This window comes from Aptenodytes patagonicus, chromosome 3 (assembly GCF_965638725.1).
Source record: "Aptenodytes patagonicus chromosome 3, bAptPat1.pri.cur, whole genome shotgun sequence".
Taxonomy (NCBI): Eukaryota; Metazoa; Chordata; class Aves; order Sphenisciformes; family Spheniscidae; genus Aptenodytes; species Aptenodytes patagonicus.
This window is the reverse complement of record NC_134951.1, coordinates 58,416,446-58,433,546: the sequence shown is the minus strand read 5'-3', so window position 1 is coordinate 58,433,546 and position 17,101 is coordinate 58,416,446. Positions and strand designations below refer to the sequence as shown.

Here is a 17,101-nt window from a genome sequence, read left to right as displayed (position 1 = left end):
ATTCAATATGGAACACACAATGATATTTACAAACATTAAAAGATTGGGAAAACATAAAAAACATGTCTTCTCTAGACTTTATTTAGTACCTGTGGTGAAAATAGCTTACACTAAACTACCGTTAATTTTCAGCGTATAAAAAGCCCATTTTAGGTGGCTGTCAATTTGAAGATAAACATACAAAGCAAAACCTAGACAAATGTAACGAGATAACATGTATAACAAGTTCTGCTCAGTCTATCAAAACGTGCATTGATTCTGGGTGAGTGGATGTTTCTGGTATTTATCCAAGAGATGTTCCTTAGGGACCCGGTACTTGAATGCATTCGCCTAGCAAGGCTTAGCAGAAGAGCTAATGGCGTCTGATGGCCTAGCTGCAGGAGCAGGGGTCTCACTCCTCGCTCCAATATGTGCTACTGCAGAACCCTGCCAGAAAACCACTGCAGCAATAAGGTCTAGCTGACCACAGAAAATATATGGTGAAATCAGTCTGACTTTCTGTTATCCACGTACAAATTTTTTTACATTAAAAAAGAACAGAACCCAAACATATCTGCAGTGGATTTTTTGCAGTGCTACATACAATTGTGGATGAGGTTTACAAAACCCATTTGAATTTTAGTTCATACACAGTATTTTTGTTTCAAGTGAATTAAAATTAGGCATTTTGGGAGTAAGTAAGTCAAGCATCACAAGATTTCTAAAATAAAGAACAACAACATAAAGGCATCTGATAACTTATGATTTTTAAAAATCCAGAATGAACAATTAAGCCTTTCAAAATTTACTCCCCACTATTTCTTACCCCCTACTTCTTATTATCTCTCCATGTAAAAATTGTCTTTCATATATCCTTAAACCATCATGGCTAAAACACTACTACTACTATTTCCATTTGAGAGTCTTGTCCTTTAAAATAATCCAGTTGAAAAGACAGGTGCAAAATAAACTTCTTGGTGGGGAGCAAACAGTGCATCTGATCTCATTGTCTTGAATAGTGATAAGACAATGACCCGTAGAAGAAAAAAAAGAAAGAAAAACTGTTCAGAAGGCAGTAAATTCATGCCTGGGTCTGGAGAGAGTGAGTCGTTCTTCAGTACACAGATCATGAGTTTAGAAGGGAAAGCAGGAAGAAAGGGCATAGAAAAATCGCTGTATCACGGCGAGGAAACACGGCACTGACTGACTGCTGCAGAGGGAATTTGCAGACAAGTAGTTCTGACTGTCACAGGTGTCCACATCCACGTTACCACGGACACTAGGGCAAAACAGTATCCAAAGTGACAAAACCAGACAGATGTGAGTCTGCAGAAAAGCCCACGCAGACAAAGAAACTCAATGATTTGCTAATTTTGGTTTTTCACTCAGCTAGCATGATAATGATCATGACCATTATTACAATGGTTATGAAAATGCAAATTCTCTTTTACTCGGTCCATTGAACTGGAAATAGTCTGCAGGAGCAGACTACTGGAGCTGCGGCGCTCCAACTCCATTTGTATTTCACAACGGCAGCAGTAGACTGAATCTCTTGGTAGGTAATATGAAGCCCAGCTCCTAGCCTCTGGCAACCTAACTGTGCTTTTTAAGTCTTTAAAAGGAATTTTTTGTTATATGACTAACTGAAAATTTAGAAATGTCGTGTTTCATATATTCAGTGATGAAGTATGAAATGGAATACCTACCTTTTCCCCTACCTCCTCTAGAAATTCTCCACATTTTGACAGCAATGAATAAAGAAATCAGGTCTATTAATTCAAATTTTAAACCTTAGAGAGAATTGATCTCCTCAGAATCGCACTGATGAAGAGGGACAAAAATGTACGTATCAGGTGGAATTCATTTAGTCCCGTATTTCTGTTGACACCCTCCGTGCTCTCCAGACAGGCAGTTCCCACCAACGTCTTATTCCAATCAGTGGGTCTGTGCAGTCTGATGAACCTCTCTGTTTTCCGAACTAATTCAGTTCGTCGCATACGCTGCACAGCCAATCAAAGCTAAGGTCAAGACAGGCTCCTGCACCGACTTACGCCTTTTCCCCCTGGGTAATTTCACACATGAGTACCTGAGCAGGCTGAGCTAAGGGAGTTAAAACCAAATTTCTCTCATTATCTTTTATATAGCAAACAGACATTTCCACTCAGTTTGATGAATTGATCCAGAGGCTGAGCTTCTTTTCACACAGTTTTCTATTTTTGCCTCCAATATAGCAAATGAAGTTCACCGTGACCAAGCGCAGCATTTGTGCTGTGGGATGCACACACTCTCCAGCCAGCAGTGGTACCAGGAAGGGTGAGGGCTCTGAGAGCTATGAATTTGCACTGTGCTTTCACTTGCGTAGCTGGATATTACAGACATGTTACTTTATTAACAGGAATGGAAGCCCGTATCCTAGTCATAGCTCATAGTGCTCCCCCTTGGCTCAGACCCACGAGGATCTGGCCAAATTTGTCTTAGGTTGGGACTGTGGCTCACTCAGACTGTTGCTGACTATTTTTGTCCCAGTCTGTGAGGGAGATGTCTCCGCTTCCTCCTACTGGGGAGGAAGGGATGCTCCCTTTGGGATCAGGGTCTGCCCTGCTCCTTATTGGGAGAACGATCTGCTGGTTCAATCTCAGTTATTGCTGTCTGCCTTCAGGGATGAGGGATAAAGACCTGACCTTTGGCTGATCACTGATCCCAGTTGAGAGTTATGGGCAGAATATTTCCTAGGAATATGTAGATATGTTTCCAAACAGACTGCAGAACTAAGCTCTAGGCAGGTGATGATACATCTGTGTCATTGACAGAAATTGGGGCTGCCACCAACAGTGAAACAGTATTTTGTAAAACCCAAATGGCACCAAACACCAGAAGGGCTGCTGTGAGTTTTCCAGACTGCGTTCGGACAGATAAAACTCACCCACTTGAAGCTTTATATGTCCTGCCAGATCTCTCAGATCTTTAATCTAGAGATCCCTAAAGGGACCCAAACCACTGAGATATGGTTTAGCATGTCTTCTCAGCTCTCCAACTGCAGAAGCTTGAATGCCTGAGCAGAAGTGTTGGTCCTCTTGCTGAGAAGGGTACCAAGGGGTTCTGGACAGCTTCAGTAACAATGATAACTTCTGGGCAGGGAGTCTGTCCACTAGCAGCAGGATTGCATTATCTTCACATTTTAATGACCTCCAGCTATTTCCAAGGCAAACTGTGAGGATATAGTCTTAAGTGATGACTTAAGGTTCTATCTTGCCCTCTGAACTCAGCTGGGGTGCAAAGTGAAATTTATAGCTAGTTCTTCCACATGTTTTTTCTTTTCTTTCCTGTCCATTGGCAGTCACATAACAAGTTTTTCACTGGATGAAGGAGGCTTGAGCTGCAGGGCACGTCTCAACACATCATTGTTGCTCATGCCAGCCAGAACCCAAAGCAAGAAGCATCTGGCTTGCTTCAACGACAGTGAAAACCTGACATCAGCCTCGTTGCCATTTGGTCAAAACAAAGAAGCCAAAGGAAGTTTTGACTCTGTCATTTCACACATGAGGGAAAGGCCGTACTCTTCAATTCCTGCTGCCTGCTTGCATCCTCAATGTGCTCTAACTCAGATGAAATGCTGCCCGTTACTATGGCTAATCAACTCCTGCTTATACTGAATCGCAAATGTTGCATAGAAATTGTGATGTGAAGTAATCATATGACACATTTTCTGTATTTTCCAGTTGATTCTCAAAGATCCTGTTCTAGTGCTTGCATGTTTTACTGTAGGTAAAACATAGTGCATAGCGGTCCATGCCTTCTGTCATATAGCAGCACCCTCTTTTTCAGTCCTTGCATGGTGTTTGCTGGTGGGCACAGTTTAACTGGTAAGACCATGGTGAGTGGGAAAATGCTAAGCTCTTAGATGCTGAGGTTATCTATACGGGAGAAAAAGGAGGAGGGAGTTAACAGAAAACTGTCACGACAAATTCTGTTAAAATTTGGGAAACTTTATATTTTTCCTGGAATTCATTGGTGGAATAAAACAAACTTATGGAGAAAACTGATAGCATTTGGAGAAAAATCTCTGAGGTTGATGTAGGCAGCTGTAAGGCAAATACTGGTTTTGCACAAAGCTGCATGATTTCATGCTTCTCAAATGGTATAATCAGAAAAATTTCATAATAGGCTGTCCTTTCTAAATACGTGCCTGTTAGGGCAAAATGTTTGTGTGAAATGGCTTATCTTCCTTTCCTGGGTGCCGGGAGAGATGGGAATGCTGCTTTCTCTTCTGTTTCCCTTTGTTGCCTCTGCCATCAGATGTGGAGAGAAAATGAGCCTGTGTTCAGTACCCCTGTGGTACTAGCAGTCTGTCTAATTAAAAAGTGCAAGGTAGAATGAGCCCTGCAATCTGTTTTAATCTTATCTACATAGGAAAGAGATTTTTATGTGAAGTTAAAACACTTATATTACACTGCTCTAATTTCCTGTGAGCATCCTTACTGTGGGATAAGGGGGCTTCACTTCTGGTTATTTTATATCGATCACTTGGCAAGACAGTGGTAAAGCAGTTATCCTTTTAAATGTTCTTAATACTAAAAGGAGGAGCACAACAGAAATGCTTATAAAAATAAAAACAATTCCCCCTCCCCACTTCTACCTTCCAATATTCTTTGCTGGTTTGCTCTATCAGCTGTCAGTTGCCATGTGTCTTTCTGGTTTTGTGTGTAGGTATTTAATATAGTAACAGCTGTCTGCTGTACTTGATTCTGTATTACTGTATATGAGGCTAATTGTGTCCATTGTGTTCAAAACCAAGGTGACAATAATCGATTCATCTTGGATCCTCTGTTTATATTTTTCTGCTGAATCTAACAATATATTCCCGCAGTAATGCTCTCCCAGAATGGCGTTCTTTTCTCTCAGCCATACAAACGGGGAGCGCTCCTACCCTGAGAAACAAGGAATATGCAGCTGCAGTTACCCTTACCACGAGGGACTATGTAAGCTGTCTGGAGGGAGTGTGTGATACGGCTGCTTCACATTGGGGTTCTCTGTGGTCTGGCGCATTTGCTGCAGGCAACATGAGGCCAAACTCCAGGAGCTCCAAGAGCTCTCAACTGAGTCAATTCACAAGACAGGCGCATGAGGGAATCAGAACAGAGAGCACATCCTAAGCCATTGAATCCAATCCCCCATTACTGCGTACAGCCAGACCACATATTCCATCTGGCAAATACGCCCTGTCCTCCTGCAAGCATTATTAGGGTTTTTGTCCACTCCCCCTAAACTATTTGAAGTCTGTTCTGGAACTTCCCTGCTACGATCGCCAAAAAATCCCCCTAATTTCTATTCCAAATTTATGCTTTCTCAGTTTCCACCTGTATGTTCTTATGTCAGCATTGGTCTTTAGCTCAAATAATTCTCCTTTCCTCCCTGTGAATTTATAAATTCATTTATATATGCTGAGGTATCATAGTCAAAGCTATGCTACATACAGCAAATATTTTTTAGGATTTGCACATTCAGTACGTTGTTAGTGGAGCACGCTTACTCTGTCAAGGCTTTGGAGCAGATAAGAGAAAAAGCTTTGGTGGCCCTCTTGGGCTGACCAAAAATCTCCATAGCTACAGCTAGCAAAGTGCTGTCCTGAGATGGTAAGTTGTCCTGTCCCATGGCATTAGCACTTCTTCATCAATACTAGAAATACCGACTGACCCATTTGGGAACAGCTTTGTCACAACCGTGCTCAAATTCCTCCCATCTGTTGCCACAGACAATACCTCACACTTTGTGCTTCATAGCATTTCTCAGTGCCATCCGGTTCTTGTTGCCTGATATTTTAATCCTTCTTCCTACTGAGGGTGCCAAAGCTATTACTACAGTCACTACACAAGACTGGTCTTCAGACCAACTTTTTGGGACCTCCATCAGTGAAGTCCTTCTAGCAAGCTGTTTTTCTCTCAGCACATTGCCTTGTCCTTTATCCTCATTACCCAGTTTCTTACCTAGCTTCCAATCTTTATGGTGCTAATCCTGTTCCTTAGTTTAATTGATAATTTTCTACACTGTAGATTAGATCTACCATTTGTCTTTTGTCTACAAAAATCTGTTAAATTATCAGACAGACATCAGATTTAGATTGGCATGATGTACCTTTTGTGAACCAGGTTGCATTTTATCCCATTTTCCATGTCCCTAATTATTCCTCTCTGGTGTCTACTTCTGATTTGAGTTTATTGCCTACTTCATATACAATTCTTCCAACTGTCTACACTCCCAAGCTTGAAAGTATTCAGATTATTGTGTTCTGTTTCTACTTCTGATGTAGCAATTTCCATTTCTATTAATTATTGTGCATTGTCTTAATACTTAACTCTCATCCTTACTGAATGTGACAGAAGGTCCTGATTTTGTTTTGGTGCCAAACTAAAGGTTGCTTAATTTTGGTCTCTGCTGTCTTTGCATAGCGAAACTATTTCTTCTCTTCATATACAAGAAGAACTTTTTGCTGTTTGTTTCACTTTCTTCTTCATTGCCAAGCTTGGTTTATCTTTTAGAGCAATTAGACTTTACTCCTTTTCTTTTTCACCTGTATGGTATCAGTTTTCTTTTGTGATTATTCTCTTTTCCTTGTTTTGCTCTGTTTATTTCTAACAATTTTTTTGAAAGGATGGTTTGTCCACTTGCATCTGGAGCTCTCCCCTACAAGTTCTCCTCTTGTACTTAAGATACAAAATCTATATTACTTTAAGTCAAAGCTATTTCAAATCTCTTTCAGACCGATTATGAGCCTTTTAAAGACCTGAAAGAGCAGATACTCCTGCTTGCTAAACTTAACTCATGCAGGTGGTGGGAATAACTCCAGAAGTTTACTCCAGTTAATTAAGTTGCTTAGCAGCAGTGCTGATGACCAGCATCTATCCCCTATCATGGGTTTGAAAGCTTCCAGTTTAGTGGGAAGGGGGAGTTTAGACAAAAAGAAGATGCTTTTTGAAGACTTTCTAGCGGTTAATAAAATACCCTACTGCTTACATTGAAAGCATGTAGAAGTGATGTCTTCTGACTGATGTTATGTCTGCCTGTTGAGCCATTCCTTCATCTTGGTAGAAAATAGAAGGTAATTTGGATGCTTTAACCCTGTATGTCTGTAGCATTCATTGATTTCGCTGGTAGGAGGCACAACTGGAGTAAGCACTTCAATCCAGTTAGTCAATCAAAACAGATAACATTAATTCATTTCCAATTTTACATATGTTTCTTCCCAACGGCTCATGGACCATGTGGACAGCCAGGCATAATTCTTAACACGCTTCCTAAATATTCTACCTTCTTTTCTGGTCACTTCTGGAAACAAGGACTTAATTTCATATGAAATCTCCAAATTTATAATGCAGCTATTGCATTTAATCCTTACCATTTGCTTTCAAAGATGATTCTGTCTGCATCTCTGGGGAACTTCTAGCCTTTGTTTCCATATGCTAAGGTGGAAATAGCATTCAATTTGAAGAATCATAATTTGAAAATCTTTGTAGATTTTCAGTAACTGAACCTTATTTAAGCTTTTGAATGCAGCTGCTGCTTTGCTAATTCCTGACTTTTTTTTGGCAATCCTCTGGGTTGCAAATTATTGCTGAGGTATGTAACTCGACACATTCAGTGTACTCCCTTGTATTCAAAAGTATGCTTGACTTGGGAAATGCTGAGGTTCTCATTTAATAATTTTTTTTCCCACAAATAATTAGGAACCTAAGCCTCTTGGACTTTGTTTTCATATTCATTGAGCTATCATTTAGAAAAGGTATGTTGTTGGTAAGATTCGGCTCCTTTAATAGGATGTCTTTGTTATGTTTTTCTGTCTGTGCTTTTTCTTCTAATAAAGTAAAAGGCAGTATTTGTTACAATATTTTTTGCTTTCTGCAGTTCATTCAAACCATTTTCTTGTTCTCTGTTGTTATGTATTTGTATTGCTCCACTCCCTGAAATTTTATTTTTCAGCCCATGCTCACCAGCACCTTTAAAACCCATATGGTTCTGTTGAAGATTTATCATTCAAGAGTTAATTATTTCCAATAACAGGAAGATTTCTGCTAATATGTCTGCACTTTCATATTGGGTAGGAATTGTAAGCACTTCACCTTTACCTTCTACATGACTCTTCACTACTTTTTCCAAAACGCTATTTATTTCCTTCAGAGTGTAAGAATTAAACTTCATAATATACTCTGTGGTATATTTAAGAGATCTCTGAACAACTTTTTCCTTATATTGAAACACAAAACAAATTCAAACAAGGTAATTTGAGATGACTGCTATTTTTCTCCAAGTGCTCAAAGCCCGTTGTTACAATACTTGGCTTTTTCCATTTCTTTAAGTTAATAATATCCAATTATTAACTCCAAATGAAAATGATTGATGGATGGAGTACTTATGCTAAATGTAAGGATACTGTTGCATGTTCCACCAGTATAATGTTGTTGCCTCCCTTTGGCTGCTATAGTGCTCATGTGTCTGGAGCGTTGTTGAGCCTGGGAGCAAAGGTGAGGACAGAAGAGACTAGTGGGATCGCCTCTTCTGACTGTAGACAGCAGTGACTTCAAATTACATACAAAATGAAACAGCATCCTGAATTACACACCCCCCAATTCCCTAACCATTTCTCACTAGTTCCCTAAACACTGCTCCCCCTTACCTACCCCTGCTAAGAAAGCAATGAAGACTTGGGGATGATGGACTCAGCATTCTCAACGTGTTGAAAATTCAGGTCCCATGACAGTGATGTGAACTATCTTCTTCAAGTGGTCAAATTCCTGTTTATTTATCCATGTTCAACTCATTCTCCAAAGACAATTCTTTGTTCAAGACACTTAAGAAAGAGTATTTTATAACAACTGAAAGCACTACCAACCCTCAGCATAACATTGTCTGTATAGGGAAATGTCAATGTTGGACTTACAATCCTGTGGTTCCTCTTCATTTTGTATAAAAAATTAGAGGAAACTAATAGGTTCTATGCTAGGACTCAAAACCTTTGTTCATGATTTTGTTTGAAAAATAACAACTTCTCACGATAAAGTAAGTAAACCACTTTCCCAGTGCCTTGTAGGTCAGAGCACTTAAGTGGTTCGTTGCAAGTCTGACCATCAATTTAAGTAGATTGCGCAGGCAGACACACTGTCTCTTTTCCTTCTCTGGGGACTGACTGTGAACAGGCTGATTTTACACATTTGTTTACTACAGTTAACATTTACATTCTTTTTTCATTTCATGTATTCTTTTGAGTAGTCAACATCCATTAGGCAATTTGCTATCCACTATGACCAAAGGCAGAACTCAGTCACATAGTGGTGCTTTTTTTTCCCCTGCCTGGTTGGATTGTCAGTATAAACTACTTCTTACTTCAGTTTGAAATTGGTTCTATTTAGTGATTACATGAGTTTCAACTGGCCTCAAACACCTTTTATACAAATGAAAACTTACTTCCATACCTACCTTATGCAGGTATTTGAGTATAAATGTGTCAAACTGAAAAGCTCTTTTGAAATTGCAAACAAATCTTTTAACGTTTTAACACTTAAGCTATGCAGGAAGATGTGATACTGAGACATAAAAAGATTTGATTCAAAAGTTATACACAATAAAAAGGGGGGAGAAATGGAGAAAGAAAAGAAATATTATGACCATCTAATCATTGATACAAAAAACCAAAAACCATACTATGAGTTGACAACCAGGTGTGGAGTAGCAAGGCACAGAACAGTGCTGTTGTCAGTAAACCGTGTTAACCAAGCATTCACTAAGAATATTAAGAAATCTAAATTACATAGTTAAGAGAATGTAAACCCATGCATAGGTAGGTAGATCAACTCCTGGCTGTTCTCTTGCTGTAATTATGAACTAGGTCCTGGCTAGGAAACCAAACTGTTGTTCTGTAATTAAAGAAAATAAGAAAATTCCTAAACTGAGATGAGAAGTAGAAACTGAAGCTCTTTCAAGAACAGAAATCCTGCATTTGCTTCTCTTATGAAACACCTAAAGCTGTTGTTTCTAAAACAAAGTATGCTTGCTGGAAACTCTGGCAACTGCTGGCTGCAGCTGCCAGGATTATCTCCGTGGCAGACGCCTGGAAGCCTTAAAAGCTCCTTCTTGGGGTTCTGGGCTGCCTAATGCAGAACTGAGATTTGTGCTCTGGCTTCCAGAATCCATGAGCTGCGCAACTTGTGTTTTCTTGTGCCTGAGATCTTCCAGTCCTATAATACCTGGCTAAAAACATTGGAAACCATGTGCCGCTGCAACCTCTTAGATGAGCGGGCAAAACAACAGTCAGGGTCTGAGAGAAATGCCAGCCTGTGTTTCCTTGGGACCATACTGAAAACAGGATGTTTTCACTTAGCATTTCTGTTTTGATAATTAGGCATTTCCAGCAAAAACGTATTTTGCTAGAAAACTCCTAACCAGTTCTGCTGTGAGCAGTCTTTTAACACGAGACCAAAAAAAAAAAATAATCCCAAGCTAAAAGCCCTGAAAACAACTTACAAAACTTGACATCTATGATGAGCTAGTGTCTGAAAAAATATTATTGAAATTGAAGCTTTAATTGCAACTTCTGTAATATGAATGCCACTTCTTTTACACTCTTTTTTGATGGCTTCAAAACAGTGAATATCCGTGTTTCCCTGTTCATGTTTTGCAACTAATGAATCTATTGCAAGGTAACACTGTGAAAGGAAAAGATATCCTTTTAACAATGCATTATTTTCAGAAAGCTGCCATATCTGTGCTGTGTTGTTAAAAATCTACTGTCAGACTGTGCAACATCTTGGTAGGAGTAATTTCATTTTCTAGCTTCTACTCTTTTTTGTCATTTTACTTCATGGCTTTTTTATTGTACGGCATCTGGCACCCTCAGACAAAGGGTGAGCGGATGTGGCCCTTTCTGTCACAGGAATATACATTCAAGTGTGACCAAAGACACACCTAACTCCTTTTGACCTCAAGGTAGCTCTTCAAATATAGACACCTAACTGTTTTCTAATTGATTATAATTTGGAGGAGGAAATTCAAATAACTAACCAACTAAATAAATAAATTTAAAGAAATGTGAAAAAGAAGCTTTAAAAATGCCACTTAGATGAAGGGCATGCAGACAGTACAGCTTCATGGGAACAGAGTTGTTGAGAGGGAACCCACTGTAAGAAATTTAGTACTCTGGAAAAGAAAGGGAAACATGCACGTAGGTTTCTGCACATTACCAATGGCATAAAGAATTCACTAGTGATATAATTTATCCTCATTATTATCAAAGGCTTAGAAGTCTTCACCAGGACAAAAGCCCTGTGAGATTAAACGTCGTTCAAACAGAGAGTTTATGGGTCAAGCAGCTTGTATATCCAATTTCATCAGGAAAATATCCTGAAGTGTATGACTGAAGAAGTAATAATGTAAAAAATAGTTGTTTAGCCTGCACTGCCTGCTCTACTAGAAATAGTGATGCACAACTGACATCACCACTGTCAAAGTTTAAAATACATAGGTGTCAGTCCCTTAACAACTGCAAGCAAAGAGAAGGATCTTACTGACTTCAGCTTATACTTGCAGCTAAGTTTATAAAAAAAGTGAGAACATAATTTGAAGTATTTTCTCAGCTTGGTCAGATGATTGGGAAAAGTCTCTCAGGTGTTTATGGATGGCTGCCAAGTAAAAATCAAATAAACAAACAATCCTCCCCCAAACTGAACCAATTCTACCTCCTGCTCCCAAACCACAGACATCATATCCATCCTTCACTAACAAAAAAAAGGACTGTGTGAAGCATATGGAGTCACAATGAGGCATGGTCTTTATCTCCACAGTCATGAAACTGAATTTTTTTAAACATTATTCCTTGAGTGGCAGACTTTCCTAATTTACGAGAATGAACTGAAGCCAGCAGAAAAGCTCATACTGGCTTCAGTGATTTGGATGAGGATGATAAAGGACATTCTTTTAATGGAGGCTCCTAATTCTTCTTTGTTTCCAGTAAGAGCCAAATTTTCATCTCAGTGAAGTCTATGTAAATCCCCAATTCGTGGGCATTGCTTAGGATCTGTGCTGGCAAAAATGAAATTGGAACCTATTGCTCCCAACTTGCACACCCTCTTCTCCATTATGTTAAAAACCACTCTCTTTTATGGCTTGTTTCTTGATGTAACGGGAAGGCTGTCATCTGCTCCCTTCCATTGGAGGGAATTAGCATTGAAAAGTTATTTTTAGAAGCATCAGTAAGCATCAGCAAGCAAGGTTTCAGCTAGCATAATTTCAGATTTCTAGTGCTGAAAGGTTTTGTGTATCATGTTTATCTGCGTAGCCAAGTCCTTTGTCACAGGTACTCTCCACGATTCTAAATCAAGATATATGACTTCCTTGATTTATTATGAAATACATGCATTTTCTTCATTTGGAAATTGTTACTATATCCAGAAATTCTGAATTTTTAGAGCTGCATCTTGGATAAAATAATGAATGAATTTGCTGAGGCAGAATATAATTGTGCTTGGCCTGCTAGGTAATGATATAATATAGTGTGACTCGACCTGCTGGTGCAGAACACAATCAGTATGCATGCTCTAGTTGGTGGAAAACATAAAATAAACTACTTAGATTATTTAGTGAGAACCCAATTTGTTTAGAATGACTAAAGCACAACAAACGGCTTGCAAATGAAAAGTACGAACTTTAAAAATCCACATAAAAATAAAGCTAAGGCTGAGACTAAAATGTGAAAAAGAACACGTCCTAAGTTAAAAAATAACTTAAGTTACACAAAAGCTCCAACCCTGTACACCCGGAGAGCTAGCCCTGAATTTCCCAGCACCACTGGTGTCAGTGTATCCATGACAAAGAACGGCTATCGCAGTCTCTGACAGGGCAAGGACAGTCCTGTTACTCAGAACATTGAATTTCCTCCACACTGTGCCTAGACATCCCTCTACACAGCATATCTCACATTTGTATCGCATCTTCCTGTTTGGTTCCCAAGCTGTTTACCATCATGTAAACCTGTTACCAACTTGTTAAGTTTTAGGACTCTGATGGCCTTTGTTTTTCAAAGCAGATAATTTAATTGTGCTTAAGAAGAAGGTGAAATGAGAACAGATAGTTAGGAAAGTTTTGAACATCAAAATTGCATAAAATATATAAATATGGTGAGAATTTAAAAAAAGGATTGAAGATATGGAGTTGTATACTTAAATACTACGGCAGTGGACAATATTCAGCCACCAAAGAGGCCAGACACCTTTCCCCATCCACTGGAATATTTGGAATCAATTATTGATTACTGAAGAACTGAAAAGAGAGCTTTTATTTGGGGGATGCAGATAATTTTAAGAATGATGCACTACAATCCAGTCATCTATCTCAAATTGAAAGTCATAAATCATTACATTTTAATACAACACCTTGAACAATTAACATCTTGAATTACGAGTGTATCACCAGAGTTGTGTCAAGTTAACACACTGTATTTCTAGCTTCCACGGGCCTGGGAACTGTTCAATGTGCTATAAAGATATCTGCATAGGGGGTAAGAATATAAATGCAGCTGTTTATAAACTCACTGTCCCGCATGTCATGATGTTGCAGGTCTGTATTATAAAAAAATGAAACACTAATGAATCAAAACACTTCAAACGCAATCTTCCCCTCAGTTTGGTTTCAGAGGCTCTAAAGCCCAGTTAAACTCATTTCTTCCATTTTCCATGGATTTTCATAGATTTACTGCTATAGGTGCAATAAACCTGTCTGGTGATAAAAGTAGGAGCACAGGGAAAAAATCATAACTGTTTCTTGAAAGCCTCATAAAATTATATTCTGCAAGGGGCACTAAACCGCTCAGCATAAAACCATTTGCTTCCCAGTGAAGTGGGGCTTCGCCCATTGGCCAGCACAGCAATAAGCAGAAGCAGATGTGTATCTGAAGGAGACGTACAGCTGGGCTGGGAACGGAACAGCTTTTTATAAGCTAGAAAACAAGCACAGAGTACGCAGTCTTAGGAGGGGAATTAATTTAGATCATTTAATGTTAACATATTAGACTTCATTATTGAGTGCAAGTTGCACATTTCACAGTTCTACTTCCTCATATAAAATGACACCTGATAGTAAACCAGAAAGAAAAGGCGGAGGTGATCTGACTACGGATAAAAACATGGTAACAGAAGAAGTAACCAGATAATTAAGTGGCCTTTTAAATCTAGTTGTTCCCTGAATATAGCCTCTCTTTTCAAATTTCCTCTGCAATGTAAGTTTGAAGGGCATGAAAGGAGACACTGACAGCTCGGGAAGTTGATACTACATTTCAGGTAAAGGCCCTTCCACGAGGTCCTGACAAAGGTTTTCTCCTTATCAGCACTTCAGCTGGGAAGAACAAAGAAAAGACACACATGAGTTACATGGATTGCAGGATGAGTGCAAACCACCAAGGAAAAGCGGTGACGAAAAAAGTAAATACAGTCTTACTATTTAGGGTGTAACGTTTCCTGAAAAAATGGAGAGACAGAGCATTGCACCAGGTGCTGGAGGGATCTTTCCTGCTTCTCGAGTTGAAGGGACTATCTCAGGAAGGATGAAATCCAATCGGATGAGGTGCAAAGAAGGACAGAGAGCTGCTCGGGGGAACAGGTAAGAGTGTGGCTTGCTCTGACTAGTGAACTAGGGGCTGAGAGAGGATATGATTGCTCTCTGTTGATGTACCAATGGAGTAAAATGCCAAGGAGACAGCGGCACTCTTCACGCTAAGGGATACTCTCGGCAGAACAAGTGGATCAAAACCAGGCACAAGTAAATTTATGCTGGAAATGAGAAGATTTCTAACTGCTGGAGCAGTGATGTTCTGAAACAGTATCCCAAGGAGAGCAGTGGAGGTAAAAAACCTACATAGGCTGAAGTAAGAGTTTGATAAGAGTTTCTGAAGAAGATTGCACGATACAGTTAACCGCAGGCAAATGAGATTTTCAAACAGTTTTCTAATCAGATGAGTAAGGTGCAGAGGGGACCACCAGCTACTTCAGAGGTGGAACTCAACCAGTTTATCAGGACAGATGATGACACCTTGCTTTCAACCAGAAAACCTTCCAGTTCTGAGCCTTCTCTTCCTGAGCACTTTTTCAGTATGGGTCTTAAAGGGAGGCCAAGGTGGCACTGTGGTCGAGAGCTGACATGCACATACAGTAGAAAGACAGAGGGTCGATGAGGTTGAAAATTCTGCCTTCCTAGCTCTGCCAATGTACCAATGTAACAATTAGACACAGGGAAAAACTGAAACCTTTTATGCACGTTCTGCCTTTCAAGTGCCTGAAGTTTAAGGTTTGCATTTGCAAAATTGCCTTTCTTGTCAGGTTTGAGCAATGCTGAACACAAAGCCATCCAACCCCTGCTGCCTTTTGAGTCTCTACCTCTAACAGTTTGATTTTGCTAAAACACCACCACCACTGTTTTAAGAATTGAATTTGTCTGTCTTTTCTTGTGTAACATAGGCATTCTTCTTAGAAACAGTGGACTAACATCACTAAATACATTTTGCTATGGGTACCAAATAATATTATTAACAGGGGATAACAATTTTCAGCTAATACCTAATGTCAAACACTTTGGATTTGAAGTGTGGGGCAGAAAGAACTAGGAACCAAATCACCATAAGACAGACCTGCAAAGCAGCAGACAACCGTTACACTGTGTTCTCAGTAAAATTTTTGTTTTATACTTGCTTTTCTTCTGTCTGCAAAATTCTTAAAGCCATAAAAACAACATAAAAGGCAATAGCGAAAACCAATTTTATGTTGGACTCTGAAGCTTTGAACTTTCACTGTCTTGTTCAGATTCATTCAGGTACCATTAGTATCACAAAATCTGTTTAGGGTTGGCTAGCTACTCAGTATTTTAAGGCTTTCATTTGCCTAACACTTCTCTGGGCCACCATTTTAGTTATCAGGTAACCTCCCTCTTATGAATAAATGATGGTACAAAGCAATCGCCTAGAGCACCCTGATGCTACTTTCATATGATGGACACTGGGAGGGATACTTGTGAATAATCAAGTGCCATTCCTTGCAATTGGAGACCAAATGTGTGCCTGTACAACACAATGTTGTAAATATTAGAGGACCTGAGAGATAAAAGTTTAATTTCAACACAAATCTGCTGCACATTTTGACGTTTACACTAACAGGCAAGCCATTGGTTTGGCTGACAAGAAAGGTGTAATTCATGGACAATTACGAGTAACAAATTCAGAATTAGCATGAATGAAACAACCTTGTTACTGGGCAACAAATTTCTATGGGATTTTTGGAAGAGTCCTTCCCGTCACGCTGCCACCCTGGGTCTGGTCACAGCAGTTGAAAGTTACCTCTGATAAATAAAATGAAATTAGTGATACAGTTGCTGATGAACAGGTACTCAAATCTTAAAACTTGTAACAAGACGACCAAATGAGCTGTCTTTAACAACTGGAAATCATAAAATGAAACTGGTTTTGGTGTGGGAAGCCTGAAGTATAAAAAAATCTGCACTTTTACTCTGTAGATGTAGCAAAGTTTGGAGGCTTCTTTTGTTTCATTGTTCTGCACTGGCATTTCTTCAGGCTTACAGCTATTACCCAAATACATCTCTCATTTCCACATACCTTGTAGTGAAAGAGGAATAATCCACAGAAGAGGCTGTACAGGTCAGCTGTGAGTAGGGAGAGGTTGACGGCAGTAGCACTGGTTTTCTTTATGACCACTGGCATAAAGCTATAGAGGCCAAACATACAGGCACTAAAGCCAACATACAACAAGCCTGCAGAAGAGAAACAAGAAGCAAAGTGACCTTCCATAGCCTGCAGAAATGACTTGTGCTGGGAGGAAGAAGGCTGTGTTTTTAGAAAAGGATGAAGAATGCTTTTCAGAAAAACATGGATTCAAGTTATTAAGATGCACACACATATGTATATAGACAAGAGCATCATTCTAAATATATATGAAAACCAGTGAAAACCATACCTACAGCAGTGGACACAAGGTCTGCTCACTGTGGTCCCCATACTATCAGTGCTGTTTTAAACTGGTGTCTTATACTACTAGTGAATACCTCATGTCCGACATAAATTTGGATGAAATGATGCATT

At 39.4% G+C, this 17,101-nt stretch overlaps 1 protein-coding gene across 1 annotated transcript in view; it reads right to left on the bottom strand.

Moving 5' to 3' along the window:
- The window catches only part of SLC35F1 (solute carrier family 35 member F1), a 253,289-nt gene that overhangs the window by 7,728 nt on the left and 228,460 nt on the right, over window positions 1-17,101 (bottom strand). The window contains exon 7 of the mRNA XM_076333482.1: window positions 16,619-16,773. Within this exon, the coding sequence (XP_076189597.1) occupies window positions 16,619-16,773 (155 nt within the window). The remainder of the gene's footprint in view (window positions 1-16,618; window positions 16,774-17,101) is intronic.